General features: G+C 31.7%; 1 protein-coding gene and 1 long non-coding RNA gene across 3 annotated transcripts in view; both read right to left on the bottom strand.

The window, feature by feature from the left end:
- Rhp (GTP-Rho-binding protein rhophilin) overlaps window positions 1-20,260 on the bottom strand; it is a 76,960-nt gene extending 56,700 nt beyond the window's left edge. Inside the window, exon 1 of one of the 2 annotated variants that reach the window (XM_087158665.1) lies at window positions 20,038-20,260. In XM_087158665.1, the coding sequence (XP_087014791.1) occupies window positions 20,038-20,091 (54 nt within the window). In that variant the 5' untranslated portion in view covers window positions 20,092-20,260. Of the gene's footprint in view, window positions 1-10,794; window positions 10,975-20,037 lie in introns of those variants that run through there. The other variant, XM_087158666.1, reaches the window with a different exon arrangement.
- Window positions 1-26,249, bottom strand: part of LOC147812725 (uncharacterized) — a 284,443-nt gene that overhangs the window by 114,049 nt on the left and 144,145 nt on the right. The gene's annotated exons all lie outside the window — the stretch shown is intronic.

Below are 26,249 nucleotides of genomic sequence, written 5' to 3'. Positions count from 1 at the left end.
AAGGCGAAAATAAGAAATAAAATTACCTGAATTTTCCCTGTTATTTTAGGTGATTTTTTAAATTCACTGTTTTTTATCCAGGTTTTCCCTATTCTCTATTTCTATTTTGTATTTTATTTTGACAAACAATAGAAGTGCAAAGTTAATAATAAAACTAATACGAACATTTTTTCTAAATAACGAAAAGTATTAAAAGATTAGATCCAAATTTGTTTACATGTTTCAAAATAAATTATATGAACGTTTAGATTTTGATTTTAAAAAAAAAAGGTACTTGTTCAAAATAAGGACTATCGACAAGTTTATAAAAAATTACCCCTTGCGTATGTACCATAGAGAAACTGAATCGACGTGACGTCAAGCGCATATTCTGCATTTTTAAATTATTTATATTATTATTTATGAACTCTAAGTTTGTTTTTACTTCAACTTTAATTCTCACATTTTGAATTGGGTATAATATAAAAAAAAAAACACAACTACTTCCACTTAGTAGGAATAACATTTACCATGACGCAATGCTAAATTCTATGCCACTATCCACATAAATGCCACTATCCACTTAAATCAATTATTAATCAAAAATCGAATATCAATTACTTTTCTTTATAATGCAATAAAATCTGGCGAGCAGCTATTTAAACGATCAAACACTTCGTTTGTTTATTTGTGGCTTGAAGTTAGGCTCGCAGAAAATGCCGTTCATGGGTTAAATTTAGTAGGAATAACACAACCTGTGACGTAGGCTATAGTATACCCAATTGCATTTCTTGTTCTTTTATTTTATTTATGCACTATAGCAACTTAAAATATCTGATGCCGCATCTAACCTAAGCGAATTATGTATAAATTGTAAATAAATATAAATAAAAATTACAGTCGGACCTCTATTTAACGAAGTCCCGATAATGAATTCGTTATATGGATAATTCGTTAGATAGAAAATCACCTTTTAAAATACTTTAAACAACACGTAAGAGGTTTTAAATTCAAGAACGCTAGACATAATTAAAATAGCCATTGGTACACCTTTATCGTGTAATTTATTATCTACTATTTAGTTTATAAATCTTAACCATGAAAGAAATCTGCATGGAAAGCAAGAATATTATCCAGTATATGCCAACCTACATTTTAGACTAAAAAAAAAAAAAAAGGATAAATTTATGTATAAAATTATAGCTGTATTTATTATAAAAGTAATTTTAAACATGCATTACTGCATGCGTTCTTATGTTTAATGACTACTGATAAAATCGGTTTATTTTGTTTGAGTTTTTCATTTGAAATGCAAACAAAGGGGGAAAGGGATTTTACTGCGTTGACAAGTTTGAAATGCTCCGAAATATTTTGGGAAATAGTGAATCTCAAAGAAAAGTTCATTAAATAGAAAATTCACTAGAAGCTACTTTTAAGAAAAAATTTCCAAAAAGTTCTTGGTTCCTCGAAAAAGATCGATAAATAGAGAAATTCGCAAAATGGAAGTCCGTTAAACAGAAGTCCGACTGTATTTAATACGCTTTTTCCCTCGAGCTATTCATTTTGCTTCAAAGCTATTGAATTGACAAAATTAATTTCTTCATAAGTCACCCGATTCACATTTGGTTCGTCTTCATTTTGTTTCTTTCGATGCATTAATTCGACATCTTTGAATCGCATGATTGGGCGGTGTCACAATTCAAGTATGAAATTCTAGACAAACAGTAGATCTCAAACGCTTAAGGGCGGTTGATGTGCCATTTCCCGTTAAAAAGGATTTCAAAAATAGATAAATAATAAAAAAATTATTACAAGATTTTCTTGAGGAAAATAGTTTTTGAAGTTAATAAAGCATTAACTCATATTATTCATAATCACATCGGAAATTGAAAAAAAAAAAGTAAAGAAATAATAACAAAAATAAGCCTACAATCTCTAATAAAACGTGAGAATGTTTGGATATTACGGTTATTTTACTGTTATAATACGGTTATGCATAAAAAAAAAAAATCGTCACTCACACTTCTCTTAAGTCTTTCACAGTTTTGCGATTTTGTAGTACACTAATTTGCACCCAACTTTTTTCTTTTACTTTATTTAAATGAAAAATAAATAACTTTTATTTTATTTTACTTTTCCCGTACTTTTATTTTATTTTATAACCGTGGTTGAACAACCGACCCAATTTTTTGGGTTCACGACTACTACTGTTCTACTTCAGAGCCTTGTAATTTTGAACCCAATCCAGAAGACAAGGGAATTCCTGGATCCAGTATGAGGAGAAATTTGCCCTCCATGAAGTACTTTTTTTTCGATGGAGCTAACCCGCATTTGCGTTACATGGAGAGGAAAACCACGAAAGCCTCCAACGGTTAGCGTGACGGCAAGGGGACTTTAACCCATGATCCGTCTAACACTGAGGATTGCACCGACCACGTCAACACTGTGATCGGCGCAAGCCGGATGCGCAATTCGTATCAACCAGCCAACGCTACGATTCGAACCCAGGACAACTCATTGGAAGGAGAAAGCTCTTTCCCATAAGCCATCACGGCTCTAGAGTCTCGATTATTCGAATTTCCGATTTTAAAGAATGTTTCCGATTTTAAAGTTTAATAGAAAAAACACTTAATTCCATTAAGAACAACTCAGCTAAATCCTTAGTTATCTTTCAAGCATTTGAGTGACTCCAGTCAGAAGTCTGCCTCCTATCCACGCGAATAAAAAACCATAAAAAAATGAAGGCCGTCAAATACTTTCTGCGACTTCTCAATTCGGGAAGACTCATCTTCTTTTTTTTATCATATTTTGCTTACAGGGCCTTATCTCTAAAATAATGCCAGCTTGAAGTAATCCAACGCCAAACCCGTACTTACTCTATACTTCTATTCCTAAAATTTTGCCAGGTCCTGGAAGCCGAAAAATTTAATCGTTTACCCATTATCGTCTTTACGCATGCGCACACACCCAGAGGTCTTTCAGAATCTGATTTTTTATAGATTGTATTTAAAAAAAAAAAACTAATTAACAGGTGTAATATATTTTTTGTAAAATAAATATATTCTATCGTTTTTCCTTCTACAGAAAGTGATTGATTATCATTCAAACACCCATAATTTGAATAGTTAATTCCCAGAAAAACTTAAAAAAGCAACCAATATCTAATGAAATATTTTAGTTACTCAACTTTCCCTTACTATTCAATTAGCGCCTGCAAGTTTCATACGCTCTCGTTAAATATAATTAATGAGAGAAAGTTCTCATAATATAACTAAAAATGCTTGATCCCCACCAACTCTGTTTAGCATTTATAATTAGTTAAATAAAGCAATAATTGAAAGAAATTAGGATTACACAGCACTATGGTGCAGCAACTTTTAAACTGGTTGTGGCTGATGTGCATTGAAAAATGTTTTAATAACTGATAAGTTTCACAAAATATTTCATAATGTTCAAATTTTTTTTTTCTTGATTTGTTTTTCAAATTCTTACTATTAGTTGACACTCTCTCTATATGTTTTGTTAAAATTTTCAATCGTTAATAAAATACTTTTTTTTTCATCCACTCAATTTCAAATACATGTATTTTAAACTTGATGTTAATACAGTTTTTTCAAATATTAATTCATTCATTCAATAGGGATGAGCAAAAAACGATATGGAATTTTCAGATGGATTAAGCGTTAGTCATTGTTTTAAATTTTACTTTAAGCGATTCAGTTTTTCACATATTTTAAAAATAACTATTGGAACAAAAAAAAATAGTTTATTGCTCACATTTAAATATTTAATTATTTTATATTCGGTGTTTCAGACAAATTCAATAAAGAACATGACGTGGTAGCATTACGTCAGTATTTCCCAAACTTATGACTTTTGTGTACCCTTTCTAAATTTTTCGTAACACTGTGTACCACAAATAAGAAAATGAATGTATATATTTAAAAATATGTTTACTTTTAATATAAAAAAAATTGCTCAAAAGTTGAAAATCACAACTGGCTGTTGACTCATTATTAACTGTTAACTCTGCAAAAAGTAGTCAATAAAAAAATACGTAATCGTAAATTTCTATATGGCTAGCTTTTTTTTTTCAATAAAATTTTTTGAAATTTTCGTTATTTGCAAGATATTTCGTATAAAGACGCGTACCCCCGCTAAACTGTCCCAGTTCCCCTGGGGGTACGTATACCACACTTTGGGAAACATTGGCTTAAAGTATTCCCTCTGAATTAAAACGAAATAGTTAGGCATGAATTAAAAGAAAGTGAATTCAATATTGATGCCATTTAGCATGACCACGTTCAGCTTTTTTAGCTGAGAGGACAAGTAGGTGGTAAGACTACGCAAATGCTGACAATGGAAAACTCTGCGGTGATCAGGGAAAATATTTTCTAAGACAAGCCTTTTGCTTAGCAAAGGGGAATTGTAGTATACACGAGAAAAACCGAAAAATTTACAAAATTTAAGCAAAGTCTCACAAATTGAAAAATAAAAAATTATATTTCAAAAAAACAGGTATGTTAGTTTGAAATTCTATGATTTTCTAATAAATAATATTCTAATAATATATATATTTATATTTTATATTATCTATATTTATATATATTTTATATATATTTTAATTCTATAATTCTAATAAATAATATTTTAATAATATGTATTTATATTTTATATTATCTATATTTATATATTTTAATTCTATAATTCTAATAAATAATATTTTAATAATATCTATATTTATATACATTTTATATTATCTATATTATATATATTTTATATTATATATATTTCAATTCCATAATTCTAATAACTAATATTTTAATAAAATTCAATACTGTTAGGCCGAATTTGCTCAAATTTTTATTTTCATTTAGAATTAAACAGTTTAAATTTCTGTTACCCCTGGAAGTACGTGTGCCACATCTTTGGGAAACAATGCATTACGGGATCTCAACAAGTTTGAAATGTTTCGAAATATTTTGGAAAATAGGGAAAAGTTGATCTCAAAGGAATGATCGTTAAATAGAAAATTTACGTCGCTATTTGGAAGTTATTTTACGAAGAAATTTCCACAATGTTCTTGGTCAAAAAATTGCAAAAAAGAGAAAATTCGCAAAAAAGAAGTTCGTTAAATAGAAGTCCGACTGCACTACTTTATGATTTTATTTCTCCGTAACGAATCATACAATATTCAACATAATATTAAAACATCTTTCAAATATATTTCAAAGTCAACTAAATGATCAATGCCAGAAGAAATATTCGCTATGAAGAAAAAGAAAAAGACTATCAATGAATAAAATATTCTCAAAAGTAAATAAGTTCGGAACACCTGCAAACCAGACGGAAAAGAGGGCATGAATCAGTTCCTTGACGCCATTCAATATTTCCCTTTCTTTAATTCTCACTTGATTCAAACGTAATTAAACAACTTTTCGCGTCTGTATTTTATACGAACACCATAATGAGATGAAAATATTATTCTTATATAAAATAATACTCATTATTTTTAAACAGGGTGAGCAGACAGATTTTTCAATAAAAAATAAGCACCTTTTAAGTACTTTTTAAGCACTCAAAAAACATTTTTAATCACTTTTCAAAAAAAAAAAAATCATAATTAGGATCTGTGCAGTAATATAATTTTAATTCTATCATTTCAGGCTCTAAATGTAAAAACATAAAATCAATAAAATTCAAAAGCTTAACATAATCAGGATAAAATAACTAGTTTCTGATAAATATTAAAGAGAAAAGTGTGAAAAATCATGCATTTATTGTAATTTAGAGCCACAATCGATGCGGCAAAGAAAAAAAATCTCTCTTTAAAAGATATAAAATGAAGCACTTCTTACAAACACCGAATAAAAAAAAAGCACCTTTAAGGGCTTTTCAAAAAACGTAAATAAAAAGCAACTTTAAGCACTTTTAAAAAAAACTCTACGCACCCTGTAATTCTCTCAGGGTGCGAAAAATTAGATCATTGATTCAAATTAATACAGCCTAAGTAAAGTCACAATCAATTAAAAATAATTTTGATTTATAAAAGATTTTAAGTAAGAAAAGAACAAGCTTAAATAAACTTATCTTTCTTTATTTTCAATTATACGTCATAGGGATATGATGGTTTTATTTTTATTTTATATCCGTCGTTGAACAGTCGACCTAATTTTGGTTTTATGATTACGAATGTTCAACTACGTATTCTTGTAATTTTGAATCCAATCCAAAAGACAATGAAGCTCCTGGATCAGTACGCTCAAAGGTATGATTTGTTACGGGAACAAGGAGGACTTTGTGACTCGATAGATTTAACGTGCACCAGTCATCATTTACTACACGGGGAATAAATGGTGACTGATGCATATGATAAACTGAATATTATAAACAGCTTGACTGATGATTATTATAAACAGCTAAGGGGTATTCTAGTTTTTTTTTTTTTTTTACCACACTTTATAAATTTCAACAGGTGGGTAGCCGATATATTCTGGTTGGCAGAGCACGGGACTCACGTTCATGAGAAAGGGAGTTCGAATCCAGATGGTCGAAGACTACCCCTTATAGTAAATGATTACTGGTGCACGTTAAATCTGTCGGGTCACAAATTCCTCCATGTTCCCATAACAAATTATACCTCCAGGGATACTGAACTGGAGATTGATCTTTCTCTGGTTCAGGTCAAAATTACTATCTGTGGATGAATAAATAGATGTATGAATGGGTCCGCTCTATAAACGAGTGTGACGCGTGGGTGTGGCAGAAGCCAAATTCTTGGCCATAGATGGCGTCTCTGGAAAACAATAACAATCAGACCTATTGCCTTAATGGCATACGACAACAACAACAACAATAGGAGGGCTCCTAAACAAAAGCGAGTTCGTTGCGCACTGTGACGACTTTATTCTACCATGGTCAACTCGTTAGGCAGCAGTTTTGTAATAAATGATTAAGGAAAGCGGAGTAATTTCACTGGAGGTAGATCCAGAATACCCTGAAGTGTTAAATGAAACACCTTCAGGTTGCTGAATAAATACTTTCACAGGTGTAAAAAAATATATTTCAAGGTGATAAGTAATAACCTAAGGTTGAAAACGAAACACCTTAAAGTAGTAAATATCTACTTCTCCACGAATGTAAGATGAATCACCTCAGGTTGATACATATGGAGGTATATTTGAGGTAAATTTAGAGGTATTTATTTGCACCTTTTTCACCCTAATGACGTATATCGTTGAAAAATACCTTATTTATACCTAAAAAATATCTCAATTTTTCCGTAAGGGATTTGTGATTTGCTTATTTTTTCTGACAAGGTGAAGCAGAGGGGTTCGATAAATGCTAGAAGAATATATTTTTTCAAAAGCAAAATTAAAATAAATTGTGGCTGTCGAAGGGCGATCACTGGTTATCCATTGGCGAAATGATTGTTGTCAATTTTTCTTTTCTTTTCTTTTTCTTGCTTCCACTCTAACCTTTGGGACCGTGTCAATCAGTTTGGGATCTTTTTTATTTGTGATATTCACCTGAATTATTATTGAAAACGATCCAGTTTGAGCTGTAGGCTACGCATGCAATGACGACGCATGTGCACTGTTTACTACTACTCTTGAACACATTTGATGACATCCAAACAAGGAGCGCACGCCATCAAACCTAAGACAACACCCATTTTGCCAATCGGTAAAAGGTTTAAAAAAAATTTCAAATTCGGAGTAAATCTGGAATTTGCGGAAAGAAAAAAATTGGAAAAAATTTTCTTAAAGGAGTTTCGGAAGTCAAGAGAGAACACAAAAGATTTGCAAAGAAGTGTTATAAAATGAATTAGAACGTAGATTTACGGAAAGAGTGGTTATCTTGCTTTGCGTTTTATAGCCATTCAAAATCTGAAGCAACCGGAAGATAAAGCCATTTCTTTAAGTGTGAAAACAGCTGGTGCGATTTTTCAACTTATTTATTTTCCATAATCATCTTTAAATGATAGGTTAGTGAACTGTTTTATGTTTGTACAAGTGTTGGAAATAGTTAAAACGCGGTTATTCCTGTATTTGAGCATCTGTTAAGTAAGGGGTTAAGGAAGCAGATTTTTGACAATCTACCTCCCTCTTGTCAGTAAACATGCTTACTGAGTAGAAAATTGCGCCACGCTATCTTTTAAATAGTGCCGCTGAAACTATTGTTAAGTTTTTAAATATTGCTGATGAAAGGATTTTATTGTCAGTAGAAAATCTCAAATCAAGGAGGAAATCAAGGAGGAAATAAAGTTAGGCATCAAGGTAGAAATGACAAATGATCTTTCTCAATCACTTCAATGACAGCCAAACACATTATATAGGAGATATTCATATAATTAAGGGTGGGTAGACAAATCTTTCAACAAAAAATAAGCACCTTTTAAATACTTTTTAAGCACACAAAAAATATTTTTAAGCACTATGTACATTAACAAAATGCAAAATAATAATCAAAGACTTTACATGATCATGATAAAATAACTAGTTTCTGACAGAGATTATATTAGCCATTATAAAATGATCGAGAGATTTTTTTTGGTTCGATATCAGAGGGTGGAAAATGAAGCCTGGAATGGAGAATATCCTGCAAAATGCAGCACATGAGAGTGCAAGAATCTCACCGAACCTAGCTCAGTAGACGCACATGCAGACTCGCACGTATTTCATCTAACATGTAAAATGATGGGCGCTTTCATACGCTATTGGACCGATGGTTGGCCGAAATGGATTGTGGTTCAATGAATTGTTGAAACGCTGAATAGAACAATGTGTAAACCACACTTTTGCATAATACGTGGCGAAAATCGAAAGAAAAAAATTCTCATTTTTTGAAAAGGGAAAATTAATGGAACCACACAATGAAAAAAGCACCTTTATGAGGCTTTCAAAAAACGAAAATCAGAAATAAGCACCTTTAAGCACTTTTTAAAAACGCTATGCACCATGTAATTGGAATGCCGTGTCATTTTGATGGAGATAAGCCACAGCAACAAGCCTTATTTTGCCGAATTGGATTTTAAACCGCATTCACGATCCTCCGCTTGTGTTCGAAAACGTGAATAATTCACTTTCACACACTCATTCCATTTAACCATAATTTTGTACGCATGAAAACTTGACTCACATATCCTCTCGAAACCCACACAACAATTTCATTGATGCAATTCCACCAACAAATGATTTCATCGATATAATTATTTTATCAACATTCCACAAACATCTCATTCAGCTAATACAATATTTTGGATATTTTTTAGATACAGATTTGATCTAGATATTAAAAAGCACAATACAAACACGAATACTAATGTTAAACTCCGTAGCCTTGTAATTTTGAACCCAATCAAGAAGACAAGGAAACTCGTGGATCAAGAATTGGGAGAACTTCGCATTCGTGGAGGACTTTTTGGATGGAAGTAACCCGCATTTGCGTTACATGGTGAGGAAAACCACGGAAACCTTCCACTGTTACCCTGACAAGAAAGGGGTCTCTCTAACCCATGATCCATCTCCCACTGAAGATATTTTACGTCAGCTCTGTGGTCGGTGCATGCCGGATGCGGAATTCGTATCGACCAGACATGGCTGGGATCCGAACCCGGTTCACCTCATTGAAAGGCGAAAGCTCTATCCCCTGAGACACCACGGCTCAAACTTACAATACTTTAAAAAAGAAATAAATCAATAATTTAGTGAATAATAAATCTGAGCTTCGCTCGGGGCGATTGCCCACCTTGTCCACCCCTTCCGCCGGTCCTGAATATTTGCTTAAAACGACAATTTCACATCTGTCCCTAGCAGCAAAATAAATTGGGAACTCATTGCGCCAATATTCACCAATCTTGGCTCTACAAGGTTTTAAAGACCCATTATTTTGCCTTTACTGAACCGATATAGAAATGTTCGATTCACCCTATATTTAATAGCCACTATTCAGCCGATGTTTATCCTATATAAAATGCTCAAATTCACCCGATATTTTATTTACCTTATTTACACAATATCGGCCCTTTACAGATTTCTTAAGTTCACCCCATATTTCAAAGTCGTTATTCAGCCTATATTGGTTCGATATAGAAGTATCACACTCAACCGATGTTTTATTGCCGTTATTCAGCCAATATAAACTCTACATAAAATTGTCTGATTGTCCCGATATTTAATATCCGTTACTCCGCCAATATAGAACATAAATAAAATTGTACGATTCACATAGCCACAATTCAGCCGATACTTTATTTCCCTTATTTTCACAATATCGTCCCTATGCAGATTTATTAAGTTCCCCCTATATTTTATAGTCACTATTCAGCCGATGTTTACCCTATATAAAATTTTCTAATTTCACCCGATATTTAATTTCCCTTATTTACAAAATATCAGCCCTATACAGGTTTATTAAGTTCACCCGATATTTTATAGCCACTATTCAGCCGATGTTCATCCTAAAATGGCCAATTTCACCCGATATTTTCTTTCCCTTATTTACCCACTATCGGCCCTATACAAATTTGTAAGTTCACCCCAGCAGTTTAAAGCCGTTATTCAGCCTCTATTGGTTCGATATAGAAGTGTCAGACTCAACCGATGTTTTGCAGCCGTTATTCAGCCAATATAAACCCTACATAAAATTATCCGATTTTGGAGTCCAACTGGGGCCAATGTAAAATTGTTGCTGGGGTTATTATGAATTGTCGCTATAATGGACTTTTACTGTAATTATAAATTCGAAAGTCACGCACTGGAGAGGAAGATAGAAGGAACAAATAATAAAAAGGGACCATAAAAAAGAACTTACCTCTTCTTCCTGGAGCATGTTTTCACTATCTAGCTCTCTTCTCAAGAAAGCATTATATTAGTGTCTTTTACAGAAACGCAACCTGTGTCAATATTGCGTTACAATTGAAATTGGCTGAACACCATACTGAGCAGAGGCGGTGAAATCATTTGTTCCAGCGTTTTTCTTCTTCTTGGACTGCGATAATTCTTCTCATTCAAATGTTTCTCATCCAAAATAATTATTTTATTTATTTTTTCGCAGTAGCGATCAACTCACGTGACTGTGTGGGCAAACATGCTGGACCGTCAACATTAGCAAAGTGTCACATTCAGGAATTTTCGTTATCCTGAAAACAATGGCTCTCGGAATTCTCTTGAAGGAACTATTTCATCCTCTTAATCGAAATTAATAAAATTAACAGGAAATGACCCGGAGGTGCATGGTTCTTTTATTTATTTATCATTAATAGAAACTCGATAATTCAGGAGCAACAAAATGACACATTAAGTTCCGTATTTTGCTGAATATTCATTCAAATGTGTTTCACACAAAAAAGCAGTCGAAAGATATGACAATCGATATGGTAATCGATATGAAAGATATGGATCGATATATAACTGAATTCCAACTGAATCGCAGCAGCTTATAAACAAAAATAAGAGTTTTACCTTAATCCTTTAAACTATAACAATAGTTACGATAAAAACGGGAAAAAATGCTATAAATCATTGCATTGCAACTAAAATTCAAACAAAAATAATGATACTGATTCAATTGAAAAAGAAGGATTTGAACCTTCAAACCGTTACAAACATGTACAAATGGCTATAAAACTCTTTCGTCATAGTGCATAAAAGTCACCAAAAGAATAGTGATGATTGTCGTGTGTCACTCAAATTCAAATGAGGTTTTACATGAAATTCGAAAATGCCGCAATCTTTAAAAACAATAGAACTTTCTCTGTGGTGAAAGAACATACATTAGAACAATTTATTGCCATGAAAAGACCTTTTTTTCTCTTAAAAAAGAAAAAAACTGCGAGACAACATCATTAGATTCTATTCTCTTTCATTATACAGTTTTTTATTTATTATTAAATTAATGAGTTGAATAGCGGATTCAATTTTTAGCGAAAGAAAAGTTTAGTTGAGTCTCATACTTTACCGCTTGATCAGTTTCACTTCACAACAGGATAAAGACGAATAATCGTTTTCACTTTGTTTAATAATCGTTTTCACTGACACACGTTCATAAAGTCATCGATTAATCAGTAATGGTAAAAAGATTTTAACAACTTTAACTTTATTGTGAGTAAAAAAATCATGGCCGTAGTTCGGGGAAATCTTGACTGTCCACTCTGTGAAGTTAGCGAAGAATGTGGCCATAAGGAACCTTTCTTCTGTAGCCGGTCAAGCGTAAACGTGACTACATAAGAACAAGAGAGAAAATAAACAGAGCGTTTCAATAAACACTGAACAAACAGAGGGAGTTACGAATTGGCCATGTTTTGCCACACTAATCTAAACATGACGAAATGTAGGAAGCATGCGGCATAATTAATTTATTTGACAACAACACGTTGATTTTCTGTGTTGCAGAACCCAAATTAATGTAAATGCTTCATAAATGAGGCATTTACAAATTAGGCATTATCACTTCATAAATAAGCCTTATGTAACACGTTTTGTTAACATAACGAAATAGACGATTACTTGGATTTGGAAGGAAAAAAATAATAAGAATCTGAATTTGAGAAGAAAAAAAAAGTTTAATCATAAGAATAGAGATTTTATTTTATTTTATAACCGTCGTTGAACAGCCGACCCAATTTTTTGGGTGTACGACTACTAATGCTCAACTCCGTAGCCTTGAAATTTTGAACCCAATCCAGAGGGAACTCCTGGATCAAGTATTGAAAAATTTACCTTCGCAGAGGACTTTAATGGAACTAACCCACATTTTGCGTTACATGGAGAGGAAAACCATGAAAACCTTCCATAGTTAGTCTGACGACAAGGGGACTCTAGCCCATGATCCGTCTACCACTGAGGTTATTTTACGTCGGTGTAAGCCGGATGCGGAATTGTTATAAATCAGCCATCTATGAGATTCGAACGCTCTATCTCCTGAGCCATCACAACTCAATCATGAATAATTGTTAAAAACTTACAGTAGTTAAAAATTATAGAACAGTATTCACCATAAAGTGTTTTTCTTGTGGCTTCAGTTTTCAAAAACCTCCGTTCTCTACGTTATGTTGGTTCTTTTAATTGGTAATTACATAGATTCTTTATTTTTAGCAATACAGAATACATGAGCCGCGATGGCTGAGGGGATAGAACGTTCGCCTTCCTATCAGGTGCCCCGGGTTCGAATCTCGGCGATGTGTAGGTTGATTCGAATTCCGAACCCGGCTCGCACCGACCACAGTGCTGACGTAAAATATCCTCAGTGGTAGACTCAGGGGTCTGTCTAGGTTTTTCTTAAAAGTACCTATTTTGTGAAAATTTTGACATAATTTGTGAAAAATTAAAAATTATATTAAAAAGTCAACACTAAAACATGGTAAAAATATAGATTTATCGTTTCTTAAGAGAGACAAAAATAAAATTTTAAGAAAAAGTATTTTGTGAAAATACCGTTTTTCCTAAAGTTGAATTTGTGAAACTACCGTTTTACCTACTAAACGGTAGTAAATTTGGCCTGGACAGACCCCTGAGACTGATCATGGATTAGAGTCCAATTGCGGTGGGAAAAATCGCTTATCCTTGAGACACCTATTTTCAAAAAGAATTGACACAACATTGGTGTCAAACAAAAAAACGCTTTCTTAAAAATATTTTTTGTTATGTTTATGTATTGGGTCTCATCAAAATTTTAAAGATTACCACGATATATCGTCTGGAAGTATTGATATTTCACGATATTTTTTCAATTTCGTTTCTGAATTTAACGTAATTTTATCATTGGTCAATATTCCAATGACTTGAATCAAATTTATCAATACTCACGATAATACTGTATTCTATAATCATCATTATTGATAATACTTTTCATTATTATCATATTTATTTGTTGTTATCTATCGCAATGTTATCGTGTGCCATAATTGTCGAGAACTACAATATTCGCAACATTTATATCGTACTCAGAATTAATCGCTTCTGATCGACGATAATCCCCAGTATATCGTCTGGGAATATTGATATTTCACGATATTTTTTCAATTTTTTTCTGAATTTAACGTAATTTTTTTTCATTGGTCAATATTTCGATGATTTAAATCAAATTTATCAACACTCACGATAATTCTGTATTCAATAATAATCATTATCGATAATACTTTTCATTATTATCATATTTATGTGTCGATATCGATCGCAATGTTATCGTGTCCCATAATTGTCAAGAGCTGCAATATGAGCAACATTATGCCATACTCAAAATCCATCGTTTCTGATTTTATAAACAATTTCCGATAATATTGCATTCAATAATTATCATTATTTATAATACTTTTCATATTATCATATTTATGTGTCGATATCGATCGCAATATGATCTTATTCCATAAATTTCGAGAAATACAATTATACCGTAGTCAAAATTAATCGTTACTGATTTTAATAGCAATATTCGTCGATCACATACATAAAATTCTCGATGTATCGGGAGAATTTTTAAAACACTCCAATTTTGTTGTCGAATAAATATCGATATTACCTACGGTTAATATCAACGCTATGCAGCAACTTGCAAAGTACTAATTTAGTACTCTTTACATCCTTTTTTTTTTCAAAACGACAAAGATCACAAAAAAAATATAGCTTCAAATAAATGAGTAGATAGATTAATTTCAGACAAAAAAAGTCGAATCATTCATTCTCCTCGTTTTCCAGCAAGATACTTTAATAACAATATATGAAAGAGGATGACAAGTCCTACTTCTTGTGCCTTCCTCTTAAGAGAAAGAAATTCAAGGTCTTCAAAAACACGATTCGCTTTTCCAAAACAATGTGGTTATTAATTTTAAGAAAAATACATTGCTCTTTAATTTAGTTTTTGTACATATATAGATAGACATGGATGGTTGACAGTGTAAACTAAAGCTAAGCACAGATGGCGCTACAGGTTAAAATTCGTCACAAGACTTCCGGGTTACAATCTCAGATTGATTTTTACGTCCGAACTTGAAAAACCGCGCCATCAAATATTATTTAAGGAGCGTAGCCAAATCTTTCAACAAAAAATAAGCACATTTTAAGTACTTTTTAAGCACTCGAAAAATATTTTTAAACAACATATACATTAACAAAATGCGAAATAATTTTCAGACTTTACATGATCATGATAAAATGACTAGTTTTTGACAAGGAACTCTTTTATTGATTATATTATTCATTAGAAACGAGAGCCATTAGAAACAGTCCATAGCAGCAAACGGCAGCAGACTTTGTGTCGGGGGGAGTTCTTACCAAAGACAAACTATATTTTTTGCTCATCAAAAATGTAACTTTAAGTTGAACATTCAAAACAACGGCTCTTACAATATAGAGAGATTTATAAATGACAGTTATCATTTAGGGCAGTGTTTCCCAAAGTGTGGTATGCGCACCCCCCCCCCCCGGCGAACGGGAATAGTTTAGCGGGGGTACGCGTTCTTATGCAAAATATCTTGCAACAAACGAAAATTTAAACAAATTTTATTTAAAAACAAAGCTAGCCATGGAAATTTACGATTACTTATTTTTCTATTGACTACTTTTTGCAGAGTTAACAGTTAATAATGAGTGGTGTCAATAGCCAGTTGTGATTTTCAACTTTTGTGCAATTTTTTTATAGTTAAAAATACATTCATTTTTTTATGAGTGGTACACAGCATTACGAAAAATTTAGAAAGGGTACACAAAAGTCATAAGTTTGGGAAACACTGATTTCACGTTTATTTTACGCATGTAAATTATAATTTCAATTGTATAGGCACTTTGAACCTTAATATATTGTTCTTCATAATAGATACCAGGGTTTGTAGCCAAATCTTTCGACAAAAAATAAGCACCTTTTAAGTACTTTTTAAGCACTTCAAAAATATTTTTAAGCACTATGTACATTAACAAAATGCAAAATAATTTTCAAAGACTTCACATGATCATGATAAAATAACTAGTTTCTGACAAAGAACTCTTTTCCTGATTATATTAGCCAATACAAAATGATCAAGAGGTTTTTCGGTTCAATATCAGAGAGTGAAAAATGAAGCCTGAAATTGAGAATGCGGCAGAGAGTGCAATAATCCAACCGAACCCAGCTCAGTAGACGGACTCGTTTGTATTTTATCAAACCTGTAAAATGATGGGCGCTTTCATACGTTATGGACCGACGGTACGCCGAAACGGATTGTGGTTGAATGAATTGTGAAAATGTTGAATAGAACAATGTAAAAAAACACGCTTTTGCATAATACCTGGCAAAAATCGTCATGGTAATGACAAAAGAAATCTCATTTTCGAAAAGAGAAAAATGAAGCACTTTTTAAAGACACCCAATAAAGAAAGCACCTTTAAGGGCTTTTTAAAGACAAAAATCTAAAATAAGCACCTTTAAGCACTTTTTAAAAACGCTACGCACCATGGATACAATTAATTCCTAATTTATTTTGTACAAGAGCAAATTATTAACTTAACTGTATAAAAGGCACTTTGAACATCGTAATCAGCAGATATAGTTATCTCAAAGTTGGTGACATTTTTTTACAAATGAAAAAAAAGAAAGGAAAGAAAAAAACAATATGATTTGTAGATCGCAGTTAGAATGAAATCACTGTTTTATCTTTGTTACGATTGATAAGAAAATTATCATTTCAGAAATTTGACGTTTTTATTCCAGTTGTGAGCACATTCATTATTCATTCTGAAAATATTAGTAGTCAAATTCTAACAAAATTCTTAGTTACATTTTTTACTATCGATTACAACGGAATAAATCGACAACGAATAATAAGGGATAAGTCGATAATTACTAAATCAGGCCAACCAGCGAGAAACTAGAGAAAAAAAACATCACAGAAAGGGACCAATTTGAAAGGTATAACCCGTAGCTACCCCGAGCAAACATCTACATGCTTATTTTTTTTTTTCAATTGCAAGTTTAAAATCTATTTGGCACTTTAGCGATTCTAGTTGGGGCGACAGATCACAATACGGAAATATCCCCTCGATAACATCTGAATAAATCGATAATGACTAAATATGACGGGCCAACCATTGGAAGATTGTCCCAGTAGGACACCGGTGTCAAACATCACTGGTAAGTTAGTAAGCGAATGGGTGACTACTTTAATGATCCTGAGTAGAAACTGATGGTGCGCGGTATCAGTCATTGTTAAACTGTTCTACTGTAATGTGTTCGTCTTCGAGAGTAGGTCGTCGGGCTACCAAAGCAAGGGAGTCTTCCCCTTTGCAGAGGATCGAAATTGCGACGGCATGTCTTCGGATCATCCTCAGGGATGTTTCCCAGACCATCGCCAATTGCCCATTGTACAGCTCTAGTGCAACCAGGGCCGTTTTATCCATTAGGCACTGTAGGCAACTGTCTAGGGGCCCTGTGCTACAGAGAAAAAAATTGACAATGTTTCTTAAACAGTAAAATTTTAATTCGAAATTTTAATGACGATTGTCTTGCTCTGTACATTACATCGACGCTATTTTAGTACATTTCTGAACGCATTCCAAATTAGATATTAATATTATGGTAGTTAGTTCATATATAACGCAGTAATATAATCGCAAGCAATTTTATCGCGGTAATTTTAACGCCGACTAATCAGATGACTATACAGCAAGAGCAGCTTTTTTAACAAAACACGCTTGAAAAACGCGCAAAATTCTACGTTGCACACTTACTGTTCTGGTACCTACCATAGGTATGTATATTCTATGGCCAAGCTACCAAAGTTGTGCTCAGAGGAAAAGAGAAATTAAAAGTTGATACATATTTGCCAGTACTAGACATGCTGTGTACAGAACTGTCGCGGCGCCTAGAAGCTTACCGGGAAATAAATGATCTGTTTGGGTTTCTAACAGATTTCTCGACAAAATCCGACGCTGAAATTAGACAGGCTTGTACAAAGTTTAAGGAACATTATTTCGAGGACATTGAGCCTGAGTTTATAGACGAAATGGTGCAGTATAAATACTTCATCTTACAATTAGAAGACGCCGGGAAAAAAATTGTGCCTGCCGGAAGAGTCTTACAAACTGAATATTTTAACATGGCACAATCAACTTTCCCGAATGTAATGACAGCTTTGAAAATATATAGAAGTCTAATGATTACAAACGCCACTGGTGAACTAAACTTTTCCAAATTGAAATTAATTAAAATCTGTCTTCGTTCAACTATGTCTCAAAACCGTTTAAATTCATTGGCCATAATGGCAATTGAAAATGATGTATTGGAAAAGGTTAACTTTCAGAATGACTTGAACGATTTTGTAACAAAAAAAGTTAGAAGAGTTAATATTTAAGCTTATTGTATGATTTTTTTTTAAATGCATATATTAATTACTCATATTCTTTTCGTTTGATTCAATATTTTTATTGAATAATGTGATAATATACCTATGTAGTAAAAAACAGCGTAATTATGAATAAAGTGTTGTGTTAGCGAAAAAATATATTAGGAAGTTAAAAGACGGTAGGGGGGGGGGCGAGACGAGCATTGCTTAGGGGCCGCGACATGCATAAGCCGGCCCTGAGTGCAACGTAAATAAACTATCTACCACTGGAAGATTATTAAAATAAAACAAATCTTGCAACAACATTGTACCAGGAAAACAAAAATACCACGGAAATTTTTTCATGTTAATAATAGTAATCATATTAGCTGTCTGTTAAACATTAAGGAGGCTGTTCTTTCAAAAGGCATGAAAAAAAAGTTGTCAAAAATAACAATTTCCTTACAGTATTCGTTCTTTGAATTAAAGTGAAGTCATTAAATTAATAAGGTTACAAAGTTAAAGTACTTTTCCACGAAATCGAGTGGAAGAAAAAAAAATGAAAGTCTTTATTTTTTTTAATTTTAAAAGGATAAAAACTGCAAAATTTTGAACAGGAAATTATAAATGAAAAAAAAAAAACATGAAGTTTTGTAATCATGTTTTTGCTGATATCATTTCATATCATGCATTATTGGAATTATTAAATATTAAATTACTATTAAAGAGTTTTGAGCGTTGCTTTTAGCAAACGATTTTTTTTCTTCTTATAATCGGATGCTTTTTGATCCCATGTAAAAATTTACCAAGTTTTCCTAATTATAATTTTTGGAATAGATTTTCAAAACTCTGCAATCGCACTACCATTGTTTATTTTCGTATAATTATTTAGTAAATTTAATTTCATTAACTGTTTCACACTCTAATAGACAGTAGCACTCTAATACAAATTATACAGAAGAGACTGCGAAAAAAAAAAAAACTCAAAATAATATTCGGAATATTGACCAACTCATCTCTATTGCGCTCTTGAGGGGAGATTTCCATATTGTGATCTGTGGCGGAATAATCGCCAAGTTTTGGCAACTTTCGGGGAGCGGCCCGCGAGAAACTAGAAAAAAAAGAAGAAAAACATTACATAAAGAGACTAACTTGAAAGGTTATCCCCTAAATATTAGTAGTAAAGTTTTTGGGAAATACCCGGAATAAATATTAATAAATATTAGCGAATTCAATTGTCGCCAAATACTTGATATAATTAATAAATATTAGTAAAGTCAGTCGTTTCCAATTACTCGGAACAGAATAATACATTTCGGAACATTCCTGAAAATTTCTTTTAGAGGAAATAAGTATTAAAAATGCGAATTAATCTCAAAGATTTATCAAAATTATCTTTAAAATTTTTTTCGTATTATTTGAACAGAGTAAAAAGATTGTACGCATTTTACGAAAAAGAAAATAAACGTTAAAATAATACCATCTTCCCAAAACTTTCCCGCAAATAAAAGAGTAAAAAAAAATATTTAAATTTGTGATTCAGAAATTTTCATTTAAATGACAATCAATAACGCTACCAGCGATAACTTTTCGCATAATTATATTTAATTTATTAAACGATAAATTATAAATACACCAACAACAAAAAATTAACACTCGCAATAGGAGAATTAAAGTTTAGTACAATATTATGAAATAAACACATTTCGAACAATTCTAATTCATCGAATGAAAGTTGAGGAAATTTGTTTAAAATATTTACTCACGCGTAGTTTTTTAAAACAGGTGTTGGATCTTTCCGTTCGCTCTTCCATTAGCATTATTATTTTGTCACATAGCAAATAAAGTGAGGATTTTTCGTAACTTCTGGATTATCACCAGAACAATAGGTGGGGAAGAGAAGGAGGAGGAATCATTCGCGCACCCATCTCACGCATTCCATACTACGCTTCCCTCTCTCTCCTCTCCCCTCCCCTACCCTTACTTAACAGTTTACATTCGAAATCGCAGTTTTTGCTATTTACCTTGACAAAACCTCCAGCCTAATAAAAAAGATAAACAATAATGCATGTCGCGACATCTGATGGCGATGTTGAAAATTATGAAAAGAACTCTTTTTTATTTTTTTCAGATTTCCTCTTTTTTTTTCTCTCTTTGTCTTTGCTATTATTATTCTTTATGTTTTTCAACAAGGATGTGTTGATACATTTGTAGAATGCTGACATTCAAATAAGTTTGGATGTGAGCCAGAAAAGTTGCGGAACACTTTTGAAATTATAAATTCAACATGGTGTATTTCCATAGCAGTGTTTAATAAATTAAACGTCATTCTATCATTTAAGCTTGCAGAATAGTTTATTTCACTGTTAAAAGATTGTTATTTTCATATTCATGAAATAATAAATAAATTCAAGGTAAATATTCCCAAGTTACACATAATATTACATAACATTGGAAAAATCAGAAAAATCTAATGTTGTCTACCATAAGTTTGGAATATTAGAACGATACAATAGGTCGCTGTTTTCTCTGCATTATATAACGTTAGATTCGATACAAACTAATATTATCTAAAGTTCACCTTAATATTATTTTGCACTGGTGATGTTATATAATATGAGCTTTTAGATTTTCTGTTATTATCTTGCGTTGTTTTTGGAATAATCAAGAGGAAGATTTGGATAATAGTAGAATAATTCGGCGATATAAATTTTACTTAATTTTCTGTATTGTTTTGAAACAGTAAAACATAGAACAATAATTTATGATGTCATCCCGCGCATTTTTAACTTTGTCAGCAAAACAGAAATACTAAGCATAAATTAGGTGTTTTTCAGGGGTATAAATGAAGTTGCTATTTAAATACATGGTTAGGTTGGAAAGGGTAGAAATGAATACCTCAAAGCGGTTATAAAAGTATCAGCCTGAGGAGTTTCATCTTACATCCGTGGAGAGGTAAATATTTACTGGGTGCTTCTTGTCAACCCTAGATTATTACCAGAGACTAATATATAGGGTTTAGGAAGGTCTAAGAAGTGACCAAGAACATAAGTGACCAAAGGCTTTTGTTTAGCCTTTAATCGTTTTCTCTTAGCTAGGGGTCATGGTCATGACCTCTTCCTCAGAGTTCACAGAGGGGTGCGCTGTTTCTGAAAGCGGATGGGGACGATTCACCCTTTCATTTTGACAATTGCGTAGTCTAAAATTAAATTTCTTTTATTTTTTTAATCTTTCTTCAAGAATTTAATTTGTAATATTTATATTAAATTGTTTGCTATTATAAGTGAATCGATTCACTTATAACTATATTTACTAATAGTTTGCGGGGGAAAAAAAAAGAAATATTCTTAAAATAACAGCAGACTAAAAATCAAATACATCTTTATTTTTAAAATTTTCTAAAAATCATAGTTTGAATGTTTATAAAAATGTGCAATTGATTCATTCAGAAATTTCATATTTTAAGTTCGTAAGGGATATTTAATTTCTCAACATTTTATAGCTTATAATTTATAACTATTTTATTATTTATAGTCATTTTTTATAATTATTTTCTTTTATATTTGCAATTGATGTAATGAGTAACTTTATACCACTAAAATCTTTTAGTTTCAAAGGTACAATAAGTATCAAAATAATGTGTAATAAATAAGCTTTAATAAAAAAAGTAGAATGCATGAAATGAACTTTAAACTTGCTAAATTAGATTTTTTTTGTTAAGTATTTTTTACTTTACGTTGCAGCATTTTTTTAAATGATTGTTAGATTAAATAATCTGAAGGAAAAAAAATTGCATAACAATTTTAAAAAAAAAATAATTTTTGCAATTTTTTCCTTCATGTTTGTTATGACTTTTTTTTCGCAATTGCAAACTTACACAATTCACAAAATTAACGAAATTAATCGTTTATTATTATTATTTTAACCCTCTATCCTCTTATATTGTGCCTAACTCAGAAGACAAGGGTACGAAGTAGTCGCTTTTTATTTGTCATTTAAGGATTTCATGTTAGAGTTTTTAGTTCTAAAATTTCAATGTTGTTGTTCTAGCCATAAGGGTTAGTCGTAATTTTTTTTTCTATTACATATTAGTTTGATACAAATATTACATAACTCAATACAAATATTTTTAATACTTTTAATTAAACAAATTTTCAATTGCAAAATATTCTTAATTTTTTTTATAACAAGGAATTTTTTTTTCTTATGAAAAAGTCATTTGTAAAACTTTTTTTTTGAAGTGCCACATAAATTTGAATAAAGCCAAAAGATGCTAGTATGATAATAACCAATGAATAAAACAGAATAGATTTAGAGACTAAGCTAATATTTAAAAAAGAATTACAAACTATGCTGAGTTTTTTTTTCTCCCTAAATTTCATAATTTACCATTTTACTAAGATTAAATATTTTTATAAGTTCAAATGTCAAACAACAGTTTAAGAAATAACTAAAAAGTTTTTTTTAGTCAAGCATATTTTTTTTATACACTTTCCAACAAATTTTTTTTTTAAAAATTTGATTTTTGAAATTTTTAATGCTAATTCTAACAAATTTTATTCCTAAAATATTACATAATTTTTTTAAATAAGAATTTTCCAGTATATTTTGATATTATAGTTATAAGATTAAAAATATCTCTTTGTCTTAGAATATTTAGAACAGAAAAATTAAGAAAATATACAAAAAAGGGTTCTTAATTATGAATCTAAATTTAGCAGCATCTTTATAATAATTAAAAAAACAATTTTATTGAAAAAGTACCCATTCTTTAAATTCCGGTCTTTTTATTTCCCCCTCATATCGAACCCAACTCAGAAGACAAGGGTGCCAAGTCGTTAGAACTTATACAATTTCATTGTTGTCGCTCTAGCCATAAGGATTGTTCATAATTTTCTTCATTAAAAATTCATGTTAGTAGTTTAACACGGTGCAAATAAGTTTTCATTGAACAAAATACTCTCCAATTGTTTTTCTAATTAACGCCGGATATTTTTTTCACATGATTTACCATTCTGTATGCAAATGAATTAAGCAAAAGAAGTTCTCTTTACATATAGCATAAAATTGTCTAATACTTTTTAACAAGAATTAATAGCATTTATTAGAATAATCTGAAATATTATTTGAATAAAGCCAAATAATACTAGTTTAATCATAACAAATGAATGTAACTGAATATCTTTAGAATAACTTAACTGATATTTAACAGAGAATTTCAAAATAAAAAAGAAATTTGTGCTTAAGTATTTTTCCCCCCGTAAAATTTTTTATTTACTATTTTGTTAAAAGTAAATATTTTTTAAAGGTCAAATGTCAACAGAGTAAGACATAAATAACTTTCAAAATCATTTTTTTTGAAAAATTGTGATCGCTTTTCGGCGATCGCAGGCTATCTATTGGCAAAATGGTTATTGTCTAATTTTTTTTTTTTCAGATCAAGCTAACCTTTGGGACCGTATCAATCAGTTTGGGACCCTCTTTATTGATGATATTCAGCTGAATTAGTAGAACTGTAGGTTAGAATTTCTGATTCTTCATTAAAACAATAAAAACAAAAACATATTCCAAATGTTGAAATTCTCTTTTATTCACAACTCAAGAAGTATTTGTGGGATCTCTCTGGTCCCCTATCTCAAAAATAAACTCACCACCTTAATGCGTAACAAAATTAAAAGTGAAAAAAAGAATTCTAAAAAAACAACAGTAGTCGCCATAGCAACGCATGAAACGACGACGCATGCGCCCTGTTTACTATTACTCTTGAACACAGTGGAAAAGCGTGATGACGTCCAAATCAGGTGCGCTCGCCATCAATCCAAAAACAAAACCCATTTTGCCAATGGGTAATAAAATGTTTTTTTTTTTATTATGTATTATTATTATTATTCAAGCATTTTTTTTAGTACTATTTCTGACAAAAAAACTTTAAAAAAATGTGATTTTACGAATTTTTAATCTTAATCTTAAACAAACTTTATTCCTAAACTATTACATAATTTTTTAAAAAATAAATTGTCAAGTATATCTCGGTTTTATAGAGTAAAACTATCTTTTTTTGTTAGAAAATTAAAAGGGTACATTTTCGCACTATCAAAACAGGAAAATTAAGAAAATAAATAAAAAAGGTTTCTTAATTATAAATCTAAATTTATAATAATTCAAAAACAATTTCACTAAAAAGTTTCCTTTCTTTACATTCCGGACTTTTCATTACGATCTTATATTGAACTCAACTCAGAAGACGGGGGTGCCAAGTCGTCAGAAATTTGTTATAACTTTCGGGTGTTAGAACTTCTAGTCATACAATTTCATTGCTGTCGGTCTAACCATAAGGATTATTCGTGATTTGATTTTTTTATAAATTCGGCCATGAATTGTCACTTAGGTGAAATGATCGCTTAGGTCCATAATGACGTTATAGCTGACGTCACACTAGCGATAGGATCAATTTGCATTGTCCATTAAAATATTATGACAAGGTGGATTTTAGCTGAGCATACAAGACGTTGCGACAAGAAACCTTACCATTGCCTAGATTTAAGATTATTTTCACCTTGTTCCTCACATTGCTACATTAAATGATTTTTTCTCCATTGAAAAGTCAACTTCGATTTCTAAGTTTTTATATGGCAGGTTGTTTCCAAAGTTTTGGATTAGGGTAATGTGCCGGGTAGGCCTGGTCGGTAGGGCGCTGGGCCCATGTCCAAGAGTTCGTGGGTTCGAAGCCCGCCAGCCAGGGCCGGATTATATTTTTCGTAGGCCCTAGGCACAGAGCCGGATTATACCTTTCGTAGGCCCTAGGCATAGCCGTTTTTGCCCCCCCCCCCATTCCTCCCCTCTTACCCCGCTAAAATTTTCTTGCATATTTTTTTTTTTACATTTTTATTAATATGGGATTTAATTTACGAATTTGTTTATCTAACTTTATCTGCAATACCGACATACTGCCGATATTGCAGTTGATATCGATAATACCATTTTTGGTGAAAATTTACTCTTCCGATTTAGAGGAAAACTTTGTAGATGAATTTTTACTATTTTCAAATTTGTATGAGCATAAATCTGCACAAGAAATGTTGAAGGCTCAAATTAAAGATAAACTTGTGAATACTTTTCCTAACGTTCACATTGCATTAAGAATATATTTGTCGATTCTTGGATCAAATGCAGAAGGAGAAAGATCTTTCTCCAGATTAAAATTTATAAAAAATTATTTGCGTTCAACAATGTATCAAGATCGTTTGGCATCTCTCGCACTTATGTCTATTGAATACGACATTTTGCGTAGATTGGAATTCGACAGCATAATACAAGATTTCGTTGAATCCAAAAATCGCAAAAAAGTAATATATTAGATCATAAGATTCTGCAAAATAATTTATTACCGAAAAATATTATATTTTTATTTGTATCTTCATAATTTTGTGCAAAATACACTTGTTGTTTTTAAAGCTAAATTATTTTGGTCAATAAATTTTTTTCTCCCAAGTTTTTCGTAGGCCCCTGAATTTCGTAGGCCCTAGGCACGTGCCTAGTGTGCCTATAGGATAATCCGGCCGTGCCGCCAGCTGAAGACTCCCCGTGTAGTAAATGGCGACTGATGCACGTTAAATCTGTACAGGCGCAACGTCCTCCATGTTTACATAACAAATCAATACCTCTGGGAGTACTGAATTGGAGATTAATCGTTCTCTGATTCAGGTCAAAATTACGATCTGTGGATGAATGAATGGATGTATGAATGGGTCCACCCTATAAGCGGGTGTGACGTATGGCTTTGGCAGAAGACAAATTCTTGGCCATAGATGGCGCCACTGGAAAACAAGAACAATCTCACTCCTCTGCCTTAACAGGCATACGTCAACAACAACTGACAATCATTATGTCATGTGAAAAAGTATGCGCATATATTTCTATTCAACATAAAAGCTGACATCGCATATAAATTGCAATCGTTCACTCACGTGTTTTCGTA

Source organism: Parasteatoda tepidariorum, chromosome 3 (assembly GCF_982258835.1).
Source record: "Parasteatoda tepidariorum strain Cologne lab strain chromosome 3, Ptep-v5.0, whole genome shotgun sequence".
NCBI classification, from domain to species: Eukaryota; Metazoa; Arthropoda; class Arachnida; order Araneae; family Theridiidae; genus Parasteatoda; species Parasteatoda tepidariorum.
Note: the sequence above shows the minus strand (reverse complement) of the source record. Positions and strands in the feature narration are given on the sequence as shown.